Raw genomic sequence first — 12,880 nt, forward strand, 5'->3', positions numbered from 1 at the left:
TATGATGTGACTTAGTGCAGGTCTATGATGTCATACTGTTTGCAGGTATATGAAGTCATACTGTGTGCAGGTCTATGATGTCATACTGTGTGCATGTCTATGATGTCATACTGTGTGCAGGTCTATGATGTCATACTGTGTGCAGGTCTATGATGTCATACTGTGTGCAGGTCTATGATGTGACTTAGTGCAGGTCTATGATGTCATACTGTGTGCAGGTATAGGATGTCATACTGTGTGTGTGCAGGTCTATGATGTCATACTGTGTGCAGGTCTATGATGTCATACTGTGTGTGTGCAGGTCTATGATGTCATACTGTGTGCAGGTCTATGATGTCATACTGGGTGCAGGTCTATGATGTGACTTAGTGCAGGTCTATGATGTCATACTGTGTGCAGGTATAGGATGTCATACTGTGTGCAGGTCTTTGATGTCATACTGTGTGCAGGTCTATGATGTCATACTGTGTGCAGGTATAGGATGTCATACTGTGTGCAGGTCTTTGATGTCATACTGTGTGCAGGTCTATGATGTCATACTGGGTGCAGGTCTATGATGTCATACTGTGTGCAGGTCTATGATGTGACTTAGTGCAGGTCTATGATGTCATACTGTTTGCAGGTATATGAAGTCATACTGTGTGCAGGTCTATGATGTCATACTGTGTGCAGGTCTATGATGTCATACTGTGTGCAGGTCTATGATGTCATACTGTGTGCAGGTCTATGATGTCATACTGTGTGCAGGTCTATGATGTCATACTGTGTGCAGGTCTTTGATGTGATACTGGGTGCATGTCTATGATGTCATACTGTGTGCAGGTCTATGATGTCATACTGTGTGCAGGTCTATGATGTCATACTGTGTGCAGGTCTATGATGTCATACTGTGTGCAGGTCTTTGATGTCATACTGTGTGCAGGTCTATGATGTCATACTGTGTGCAGGTCTATGATGTCATACTGTGTGCAGGTCTATGATGTCATACTGTGTGCAGGTCTTTGATGTCATACTGTGTGCAGGTTTATGATGTCATACTTTGTGCAGGTCTATGATGTCATACTGTGTGCAGGTCTATGATGTGATACTGTTTGCAGGTCTATGATGTGTGCAGGTCTATGATGTGATACTGGGTGCATGTCTATGATGTCATACTGTGTGCAGGTCTATGATGTCATACTGTGTGCAGGTCTATGATGTCATACTGTGTGCAGGTCTTTGATGTCATACTGTGTGCAGGTCTATGATGTCATACTGTGTGCAGGTCTATGATGTCATACTGTGTGCAGGTCTATGATGTCATACTGTGTGCAGGTCTATGATGTCATACTGTGTGCAGGTCTATGATGTGATACTGTGTGCAGGTCTATGATGTCATACTGTGTGCAGGTCTATGATGTGACTTTGTGCAGGTCTATGATGTGATGTGCCCTACTCTACCAGTTCAGCAACATGACCTTCTTTCTGTCTCACCACAGCATCTCGTTGTAGTTCTCCACACACACATCTAGAGACCCTTTGTCAGCAGTGTGGACTGAACACCTGAAATAACCATTGGCATAACAGAAAGAGGAAAACACAATTAACACACTCAGACAGTTCACTGCAATACTAAAAGAGCTGACCTGTGTTTATTAGAGTTCACATTACGTTATGTGTTTGAGGTGGGGGCAGGCCAGGAAGAGCTGGAGAAATCCAGTGGCCCAGGACTCGTCCAGGAGGGTCACTTCTATCGATACCTCCTCCAGACCGGGCATTCTGCTCAGGCAGGACATCAGAGCATCTACATGCTCACCTGTCTCCTGACTGCCATGAAAGACAGACAGACACACACACACACAACATGAGACATAAACACAACATGAGACGTAAACACAACATGAGACATAAACACAACAGATGGCAGAACTCTAAATGTTTTTACAAGAAACTAAAACACAAATGAGTAAATGGTTAAACATACTTCTCTGCTGAGCAACAGTGGAAAAATGTTCTCCAGTTGATGGTGGCCATCTCTGTTTCAGCAGACATTCTGAGCAAGAAGCCCTTAAGCCTCTTCCGTGCTTCACTGATCTCTTGGCCCATACACCATAGCTTACACTCAGCAGAGATCTGGTAACATCTGGTAACAACATTTACATTTACATTTACATTTGGTCATCTAGCAGACGCTTTTATCCAAAGTGACATACAAAGGAGAGAACAATCAAGCTACGAGCATGTGTGACCTAGTGTAACAATAAATACAATTTTATATAAGAAATAAAAAATAAATGCAGGAATGTGACTACTGTAAGTGCGAGTTAAGTACTAACTTACAATATCCACTATCACCGGCTTCTACTGATGTCTGCCCCTTTAAATGGCATCAAGATTACTGTGCAAAATATGCACATGGATGATGTTAGACGGTGGTGGGACTTACATTGCACAATCAGAATCTTCGGGCCACAAATCTTTCTGGATCTTGAGCAGGAAAACCCTTAGATAAGCATCTTCAGCGTCAGTCAGTTGGACTGCCTCAAAACTGTCAAAACATATTACAGACATCCCAGGATTAAAAACTGGTAGTAACCGTGTGAGTACTGACTGCTAGTAAACCATTAGTACTGACTGCTAGTAACTCCAGTAGTACTGACTGGTAGTAACCCAGGATTATTATACGGCTTTTCAGAATGTTCCAAAAAGTTCTGTTGATTTGAAAGGGATAACCCCAAAGTTCACAGGTCTGTAATTTCTGTATTATGACCGCTGCAAAAAATGAATGACCGCTATCATTGGCAATGGGTTTTGGCCATCTAATTCACATCTTTCATATCATTCCGCAAGTAGTCCGGTCATTTAACGTAACCGAAAGTAATTGTTACTTGCAGTCAGCAAGTAAGGGGCTGCTACGCAACACCTGAAACTTTAAAGTTCTATTTGCGTGAAGAACCGTTTTTTTCTTAGCGGAATTCACGAAACGGCAACAAAATAATTAAAAAGAGTTTTTTTTGGAGGAATGTCTTCTATTGTTTTTGCAAGTAACCATATAATGCACGTCGGGGTCCTGTTCGTCCCGGCGGGATTTATTCTTCGATAATGATCGTCGGACTATACATTATCCTGTACGTACTAACTGGTAGTAACCCAGGAGTAATCAGTCTGATCAGACATGGCTGCCACTGGTGCATCATCTACTAACATGAAGTGGTAACTCAAATTTACCTCACACTGTTTTCAAACGCTTTCTTCTGGAAAAGATCAAAGAGGACTTCCACAGTGCTCAGTGTGACGGACAATGCTTCAAGCTGTAAGGAACCCAAAGATGACTGCTTGTAAAGACTGTCCAGAATCTTTCGAACACCCTCGTCTTCGAGTTTGCTTTTTATCAACCTGTGTGAAAACATTTATTAGGAATTAAAATTTATATAATTTAAAAACATAGTTATGGTTAGCTAGAAGTACTATGTGGAAATTAGCGTATCCATGTGGAGACAACCATGGTTAAATAAGGACTATGGCCGATTCCTGCACTGACAGCTAAACCAGCCCAAATGCCTCCTGAAGGAAGATTGAAAGCCTCTGGTTAAAGCTGAAGCTGTAGGCGTAGCTGTGCTGTTTTAAGTTTTCAGTACACTTCTAATCCACTTCTAATCCAAGGAGTAAACTCTTATCAGATAGTGTCAAGGCACTGGTCCTGCAACACAAGTATATAGTACAATTATTTCGTCTGTTACCTTGCAATAGCTGGTGGGTCATCTTCCCAAGGGTTGGTGCTCTTCCCTAAACTGTGCCCAATTAAGAAAAACAAGATAATGACAGACCCAACAAATTAAATAAATAATTGTTTATTTACCTCAGGTAACGGCCAAGAACAACTTGCTTTATCGAGAAACCACAGAAGTAAGAAACTTACTGTAGCTGCCTGAGGGCTTTCCCTTCCCCTAGACAGGGGATCAAATCTTTAACATCATCATCAGAGAGATCAACCACTTGTAATCTTATCAAACAAGAGGAGAAGAGCAGATAACAATTTCAAACTGGCACAACAGGCTTATATTTGTTCACTGGTGACAAGAATTACAAGGATCTTGGTGATATTTGTTTTGAGAGGAGAATGAAGATGAGATATCTGATTACCATTTTAGGATGTACAATAGTGAACTAGATAACAAACAATAAATATAAACATAATTATCTTATTATTACTAAATACATATAAACCTAATGCTAGAAGTAATAAAAGAAAACAAGCCAAAAGGCAGGGTAGCAGCAAAAGAACAAGGAAAATCTCTGGATAAGAGAACAATAACAATGTTATTAATCTCTGGATGTGATAACAATAACAATATTTAATTTGAGGCCCATGCCATGATTTGGTTATAGCTAAACACAAATGAGTCAAGACTCACCTCAGCTCCTTACACCTGCTTAACACTGGTTTCAGCATCCTCAGCTTCTCTGCTGTTATGTTACAGTCGGTGAGATGCAGACATCTGATTTCTGGACAGTACTGAAAGCAGTACCGCAGCACCCAACAGTCGGTTTTGCTGAGGGCAATATCGTAAGGTCGAAAACTTTCCCATAACTCCATGGCTTTCCTTGCCAACACTTCCTCATGACGCTCATACAAACAGTTGAAAATATCAATACTTCTTTCCTGAGATAAGGAATATCCATCAACCATGTTATGGTTTTCAGCAATTTCACTGTTAAATCTAAGAAACCACTCTTCAAGCTGGGTATGCATGGTAGGAGAGACTGAGAGAACAAGAGTCTCGGTCAGTGTGCTGCCCAACTCTTTATTTGAGAGGCCAAACAGAAACCAAATGACCGGAAGGAGGTGGTGATGACCACTAGCTACTCTTTGGAGCAGGTTCTCTACTTTTCTCCGACCCTCCTCTTCATCTGTCGTGGCGTAGAAAAGAGCTGTGAAAAACTCTTGGAAGCTGAGATGCATAAAACTGAACATGGTTTTCTTTCCAACATTCTTCTTCAGCAGGAATTTGCACAGGAAGGGAACACTGGCTGGATCTGAAACCGTCTCCAGAACCTGCATCTTTTCAAAGAGAACCTGTTGCTCCAGTATCCCTCTCTCTGCTAGCTGACCCAGGCTTCTCAGCAGAGTGGGGACAGGCTGACCCAAACCCTGGCAGTGATGCTCCAGCAGAGTGGACACAAAGTGCACAAACACAGAAGTGGTTGTAGTCAGCTCCATATGATCATCTGTTCCCTCTTCAAAATGCTCCTTCAAAACTGTACAAACAATCCAGCAGATGATGGGGACAAAGCAGGCCGCAAAGAGAGATTCATTTGATCTTACACAGTTGTAAGCCTGAGAGAAGAGCTTTTCATCCTTAAAGAACCTCTGGAAGTACTCCTGTACCCCCTCCTCAGAGAAGCCCAGGATCTCTGTATAACGCTGAGGCCGTTTCAGCAGCTTGCTTAGTCTGTCTGAGGCAGTGGACCTGGAGGTGACCAGCAGGGAGGATTTGGACAGGATGTGTCCCTGCAGCAGAGCACTCAAGGTGGTCTCAACTGGAGCCCTGGTGAAGGAATCGCTGGGAAGTAACAATCTGGGAATATCCAGGGAGAATCTGAGTTCATCAAAGCCATCGATCAGGAAGAGGACCCTCTGGGGGGATTTGGTGAGCACTTCCTCCATGGCTGGTTGAAAACTCGACTCCAGCTTGAGGAGCTCCATCAGGCTCTTCTCCTGCGTACAGAGGTTGAGCTCCTTACACTTCAGGTGAAACACGGCATCGAAGGTGCTAGCAAAAAGAGTCCCCGACATCCAGTCATGCATGATCTTCTGGGCAGTGAAGGTCTTGCCCATTCCCGAGTGTCCCTGCAGAAGGACGGCCCTTGGGATCTCCCCATTGCCCATGGGGCTGAAGAACTGGTCCACACTGATCCTCTGGTATGCTTCACTGTCTCTGGTGGTGAGGACCTGATGGAGGGTCTCTCCTCTGGCACTGATCTCCTCCACCCTGTCTTTCTGTCGTCGGTGCTTCTCTACCATTAGCAGCTGAGTGTAGCGATCCACTAGGAGTACATCTTGACCAGCAAGAGAGTTATACTCCTGCACTGTTCGATACTCAGGGAGAATGGACTCCTTGTAGACCAGGATAACAGACTTGGCATCTTTAAGGAAAACAGAAATTTGGACATACATTCAATTATACATATATGCATTACGGCAATGTCATGATAATTACTTCCGCCAAGGTTGACTTTGATTTTGTCTTGGTGGAGGTCTGCACCCTTTGGATGAATTTCTAGTTAACTATTACTTTCTTACATGTAGAATGTGTTGGTGCTTTTACTTTCTTACATGTAGAATGTGTTGGTGCTTTTACGTTGTTACATATATATAATGTGTTGGTGTTTTTTAATTGCTTGTCTGTGTCATGTGTAGGTGATTTTAATTTCGTACCTGTGTCAGGTGCAGGTGTTTTAATTTTTTCCTTACCTGTGTCAGGTAAAGGTGTCTTAATGTTGTCCTTACCTGTGTGAGGTTTAGATTTTGCAGCGGGAGCAGAGTAATCAGCACCTGGATTTTATAAAGAAGAAAAACATGAGAGCTAGATTAACCCAAAGTTAACATCCAGCACAATGCAGCATTCATTTATAAACAGTTACTGTTAGCCTACCAGACCAGTTGTACGATATGTTAATGTATGAAAAGTAACTGTAAACCTACCAGAGCAGTTGTACGATATGTTAATATCTCCTTGCACACTGTTGTTTGACAGCACTGGGGCAGAAACATGGCTTCCATGGCTACTTAAAATGCTGACCCCCAGTGCAGAAGAGAGGTCCTCCCCTGTGCCACCTCCTTAAAAAGACATGAAATAACAGGCACCTGTTACTGCTACTGCTGTTACTACTGCTACTGTTACTGCTACTGCTACTGCTACTGCAACTACTACTACTGCTGCTACTACTGCTACTACTACTACTGCTACTATTAGTACTGCTGCTGCTACTACTACTACTACTACTACTACTACTGCTGCTGCTGCTGTTACTATTACTGCTGCTGCTACTACTACTGCTGCTGCTGTTACTATTACTGCTGCTGCTACTACTACTACTACTACTACTACTACTGCTGCTGCTGTTACTATTACTGCTGCTGCTACTACTACTACTACTACTGCTGCTGCTGTTACTATTAGTACTGCTGCTGCTGCTACTACTGCTACTACTACTACTACTGCTGCTGCTACTGCTACTGCTGCTACTGCTGCTGCTGCTACTACTACTGCTACTACTACTGTTACTATTAGTACTGCTGCTGCTGCTACTACTACTACTACTACTGCTACTGCTGCTGCTACTGCTACTACTACTACTGCTGCTGTTACTATTAGTACTGCTGCTGCTACTACTACTACTACTACTACTGCTACTGCTGCTGTTACTATTAGTACTGCTGCTACTACTACTACTACTACTACTGCTACTGCTGCTGTTACTATTAGTACTGCTGCTGCTGCTACTACTACTACTACTGCTACTGCTGCTGTTACTATTAGTACTGCTGCTGCTACTACTACTACTACTACTGCTACTGCTACTGCTGCTGCTGCTGCTGCTACCACTGCTGCTGCTGCTGCTACCACTGCTAGTACTGCTACTACTACAGCTGCTGCTGCTGCTGCTACTACTGCTACTACTACTACTACTACTGCTACTGCTACTGCTACTACTGCTGCTGCTACTACTACTACTACTACTGCTACTGCTACTGCTACTGCTGCTGCTGCTGCTGCTACCACTGCTGCTGCTGCTGCTACCACTGCTAGTACTGCTACTACTACAGCTGCTGCTGCTGCTGCTACTACTACTACTACTACTACTACTGCTACTGCTGCTGTTACTATTAGTACTGCTGCTACTACTGCTACTGCTGCTGCTGCTACTACTACTACTGTTACTATCAGTACTGCTGCTGCTGCTACTACTACTACTGCTACTGCTGCTGCTACTGCTACTACTGCTACTGCTGCTGCTGCTGTTACTATTAGTACTGCTGCTGCTACTACTACTACTACTGCTACTGCTGCTGTTACTATTAGTACTGCTGCTACTACTACTACTACTACTACTGCTACTGCTGCTGTTACTATTAGTACTGCTGCTGCTACTACTACTACTACTACTGCTACTGCTGCTGTGACTATTAGTACTGCTGCTGCTACTACTACTACTACTACTACTACTGCTGCTGCTGCTGCTACCACTGCTGCTGCTGCTGCTACCACTGCTAGTACTGCTACTACTACAGCTGCTACTACTACTGCTACTGCTGCTACTGCTGCTACTACTGCTACTGCTGCTGCTGCTACTACTACTGCTACTACTACTACTGCTGCTGCTACTACTGCTACTGCTACTGCTGCTGCTGCTGCTGCTACTGCTACTGCTGCTGCTACTACTTCCTGCTCATGCCTCAATACATACTTGTTATAGTTATCCCACATGCATATTTAAGGTTTGTAAAATGATGTACATGCATCTTACATAGGTGGGCTAGCCTGTTATTTACAAATAGCTATTTCACAGCAACTATAGGCCTGCAGTCTGCCTGCAGTTACCTCCATGATATCTGTGGTCACTCTATATCAGGGGTTTTCAACCGGGGGTCCGTGGCCCCCTGGTGGTCCGCGAGGGCATTGCAGGGGGTCCGCGACATGAGCCTATGTTGATCAGTTCACCATTGATATTTTATTCATTTTTATAAATTCGCTTTGATATTTCAACACATTTCAAGATTACACTTGAATATCGTGAAAAATATCTAAGAAATTACACTGACAAGTGATACAGGCCGAATATGTGCGCGGGGGAGGGGGCGTGGCGACGGCGGTTAGTGATCTACCCTGATAACTGCACATATTTAAGTGTTGTAGGCAGAATATCTGTGCAGGGGGAGGGGGTGTGGCGGCGGCTGGCGATGTACCGTGATCATTTCACATATTTAAGTGTTATAGGCAGAATATCTGTGCGGGGGGAGGGGGCGTGGCGGCGGTTACAAACACGCACGCGCGTGCAGGTACATCAGTGGGCCGCAAATTACTTTCTAGTCAGAATGGTGGTCCCTGGGACAAAACCAGTTGAAAACCCCTGCTCTATATGAGAAATATTCTACAAGTATTTGATAATCAAATAAAGGTATCAGGAAAGGTAAACTAGCTGAATCATGAGTTCAACAAATGAAACTGACGGTACCCTTACCGTTTCCACTGTCCATCGCTCTTGACAATGAGCCTGTCGGCCTATGACAAGTTCCTCCATGCTTCCATCACGTCTAAGAGCTAAATAAAGTATTCCTGTTAGTCGTCTTAGGACAGGTATATTGACAACATTGACAACTAGCCAGCATCATTTCAGATTATTTCCAAACGTTTTAATTACTTCTTTGTACCTGCAATTCATTGTAATATTATCTCTGCACTGTAGGTTATTTTCTATTGTTGGTGAACATGGATTAACTCATAAGTATGAAAAGCCTCACTCAAAATGGCTGACAAACAATACCGAACAGGTTGGATGCTTAGGGGGAGATAGCAGTGGTGGAGACCTCAGACCAGATTAATTGAATTTGCCCAGAGGATTCCAGGAAAAGGGAGTGGATATTAAGAATCACGGCTGTGGCAGAATGTTTGCACCGTGTAGCCTACAGATATTGCACCATCTCCTCATTGTGGCGTAATGACTTTAATAAACTTCAGATCTATACATGTGACCTTTTTGACTCTTGGTTGTGGAGAGTGACTGGTTTTCGCCGAAACAAAACAAACTGTTAATTTAAGATGGGGAAATGTATGCGCTTAAACGCGATGTCTTATTGCTAGTCTTCTTATGAAATGTGCAAACCTACCAAACGGTGGCCCGTACACTTTTGTGTATTCCGTAGGGTGGAGTGTGCACTATCCTACATGTCAGGACAAGCAATAGTCTTATTCGATGGGGGTAGGGTTTGGTCTAAAAAATAAGCCCTGGTTGTTTTAGTTATGAGCAATTCCCCCTTAACAACAATTACAATTGTCATTGGGATTGACTCGCTGTACGGATCGCCGTTATGGAGAACAATATTCCGTACATCGCGGATGAAGAGGGTAGCAATATCTGTAGGCTACACGGTGCAAAATTCTGCCACAGCCGTGATTCTTAAATATCCACGGGAGTTTCATAATAGGCTGCTTACTTAAATATATCTCCGAGTAAACCTGCGTGGTTGTCACAGTGATTGTCGAAGATCACAGGGGACAAAGACACAGTTTGCAATGGCATTTATACTTTCTATTCTCCCACATGTAATTCATGTGTAATTTGATTGAAAAGGTGAAGTGTACAGAACATTGCTACTGCGGAACACCGTTAACTAACGTTAGTCACTCATATGTGTTGGTAATGCAATAACTTGCGATATAGCGACAGTGCAGAACGATGCAAGTATACGAGATATATGAAACTTGACAGATCTTTTAACAACCCATATTTTAAGGCTTTTTAGGATATTCAGCAACAGCCTGTCTACTTTATCGTTTTACTTACTTCCGTATTGCTGAAGAGTGAGCATGCAGTGCAAGTACCCATAGCCTACAATCAAAAACAACCACTGTCTGTCATTCTCCGTGTTTCTCAGATTCAGAACTGATGGTTTGTTATTATGTTTCGAAGGGACTGCAACGTCTCCGGGGACTGTTGTTCATGTCCGAATAGTAATTAGGCATGGGGCACAACCCAGTTTATATCCCGTTTGTCTTCGAACATTTTCTTTCAGGAAGTGTTAAGACTACTTATTGACAACAAAGGTTAAAGGAAGCCTCCCCAAATATGGACATACTTCCTTTTAGGCTACAACGTAGGCCTAGTAAATTAAGAGCTCACTTCGCAAATTCCCCCTATGTACACTGCTTAAAGGACATAGGCTACTTCAAGGTACAAAATGTGGCATTTTGTCCTGTCAAATGTTTGAAGATTAACTATAATGATTTATGGCAGGACAGGGAAACAACAGTGCTTTAATCAATCTTGTGATCAACCTTTAATGGTTCTTCGTTTCTGGAGTTGAATATATTTAAATGTGTGCTGTAGGTTATCTATGCGTGTAGCCTACTGCATGTATGTGTGAATGCATGCATATATATATGTGTGTGTGTGAGTGCATGCATATATATATGTGTGTGTGTGTGTGTGTGTGTGAGTGCCTGCATATATATATGTGTGTGTGTAGCCTACTGTATGTATGTGTAAATGCATGCATATATATATGTGTGTGTGTGTCTCTGTTGCACAAACTAGGTACCAGAGGAGAGGGGTTACCATATAAACTTGCCTGCTTGGCCCCCTCATCGCTGCTTGCCGCTATATACTGCATAGCCATCATTTCATATACAGTAGCTTAGCGGCTAGCCTACTCTATTTTATTCTGGTCCTTTTTTCCCGCCTCAATTACAATAAATAGATGACAGAATACAGTGTATAGGCTACACTTCTGGGATTTAGAATACAAAACGACTGGACAATTAACAGCACTATGGACAATTATGTAGGCAAATTTATTTTATGGCAATTTGACAATGACTTTTTGACATTCAACAACATGAATTTGACATTCATTCTTATCATTGGCTGCCAGACCTGTGAACAGTTCAACAAAAACCTGAAATGCGGCCACCTGGACTCCCAGAACCTGGACTAGCCGTACTTATCCATACACAATCTAAGAGTAGTAATGATGGTTCATTTAATAACGGTCACTAATACAGAGAGATTTGCTTATGTGATATGTAATTGTAATGTAATGTAAAAACATCAACTACTGTTTATAGACGATGGATGCTGTCTGGTCCAGAGCTTATATGTAAGACTCATAGACCAGTTTGAAGATCACTTCCTCTCGAGTCAGGACGCGGACAACCCGAAGAGTTTTCAGAATCACGAAGCAGGCCGAGCGGCTCAGAAAACCTTCCACTGGCAAGTGTGTGTGTGTGTGTGCGCAAGTGAAAAACCTGTGTGACGTGGTGAGACAAACTGGAAATCCTTTTCTTGACGACTTCCCCGAACTACTCACTCTTGATAGCAGGGACTGTGCAGATGTCAGTGTAGTCGAATCGATAAAGAAACTTGACAAACTTGGCCAGGAGCAATACCGGAAGTACGTCACAGATGCTATCTTGAATCGCTCAAGTTCCATCCATAACCCAATAAAGAGGAAGAATCTCCCCCCTCTTCCGAAAGAATCACAAAAAGGCAACTTCAAAGCAATTTGAACCTGTTTGCCCAATTTTGCACTGCAGAGTCGTGATGGGGATATGAGAGAGTTCCTCATGCCATCTTCTTGCCATGAAGTGCAATCCTTTCCACCCGCGCTGTCCAAGTTTGGTAACGAACGCCTCCCAAGTGCCAAGCCTGATCTCCTAACGTGTCTGCAGCCACTGATGTACCCACTCAGTTTGACTGCAAAGTCTTGGATGGCGCAGTAATTGTTCATTGTCTGCCAACTGTCGAAGCTTCGACGTTTGATGAATACGCGGAAAAGGTATTCATACCCCATCTCCAGCAGCAGCTCCATCAATGCAAACGTGTGCAGTTACATTCCTGCACTTCTTTTTCCTTTTTTCTAGGTCGTTGTTTTTCTAATTCTCATGTAAAGTAGTATTTATTGTTACACCATGCTTTTTTATTGCTCTTAGCTTGACTGTTCTCTCCCTTGTACGTCGCTTTGGACAAAAGCGTCTGCTAAATGACTAAATGTAAATGTGTGGATGTAGTGTGGGACACAGCAGTAGCTCCCTCAATGCAAGCGTGTGGATGTAGTGTGGGACACAGCAGCAGCTCAGATGTAGTGTGGGACACAGCAGCAGCTCAGATGTAGTGTGGG

The 12,880-nt window shown here is 43.1% G+C and overlaps 1 protein-coding gene across 1 annotated transcript; it reads right to left on the reverse strand.

The window, feature by feature from the left end:
- Positions 1-2,359: 2,359 nt before the first annotated feature.
- LOC105893556 (NACHT, LRR and PYD domains-containing protein 1 homolog) lies at positions 2,360-10,760 on the reverse strand. The gene is made up of 9 exons (XM_031562952.2): positions 10,549-10,760; positions 9,226-9,305; positions 6,686-6,820; positions 6,491-6,535; positions 4,395-6,126; positions 3,899-3,982; positions 3,720-3,770; positions 3,208-3,375; positions 2,360-2,527 (listed from the first exon to the last, which is right to left on the reverse strand). Exons 2-9 carry the CDS (start codon positions 9,239-9,241, stop codon positions 2,422-2,424), a joined length of 2,337 nt encoding a protein of 778 aa, XP_031418812.1. The 5' UTR covers positions 9,242-9,305; positions 10,549-10,760; the 3' UTR covers positions 2,360-2,421.
- Between the last annotated feature and the right edge of the window lie 2,120 nt (positions 10,761-12,880).

This window comes from Clupea harengus, chromosome 25, assembly GCF_900700415.2.
Source record: "Clupea harengus chromosome 25, Ch_v2.0.2, whole genome shotgun sequence".
Lineage (NCBI taxonomy): Eukaryota > Metazoa > Chordata > Actinopteri > Clupeiformes > Clupeidae > Clupea > Clupea harengus.

Coding starts and splice junctions, on each gene's coding strand:
- LOC105893556 (XM_031562952.2), bottom strand. Junction 6,536..6,685: donor CATATCGTACAACTGCTCTG/GTAGGTTTACAG, acceptor TATAAAATCCAG/GTGCTGATTACTCTGCTCCC. Junction 3,983..4,394: donor AGCAGGTGTAAGGAGCTGAG/GTGAGTCTTGAC, acceptor TTGTTTGATAAG/ATTACAAGTGGTTGATCTCT.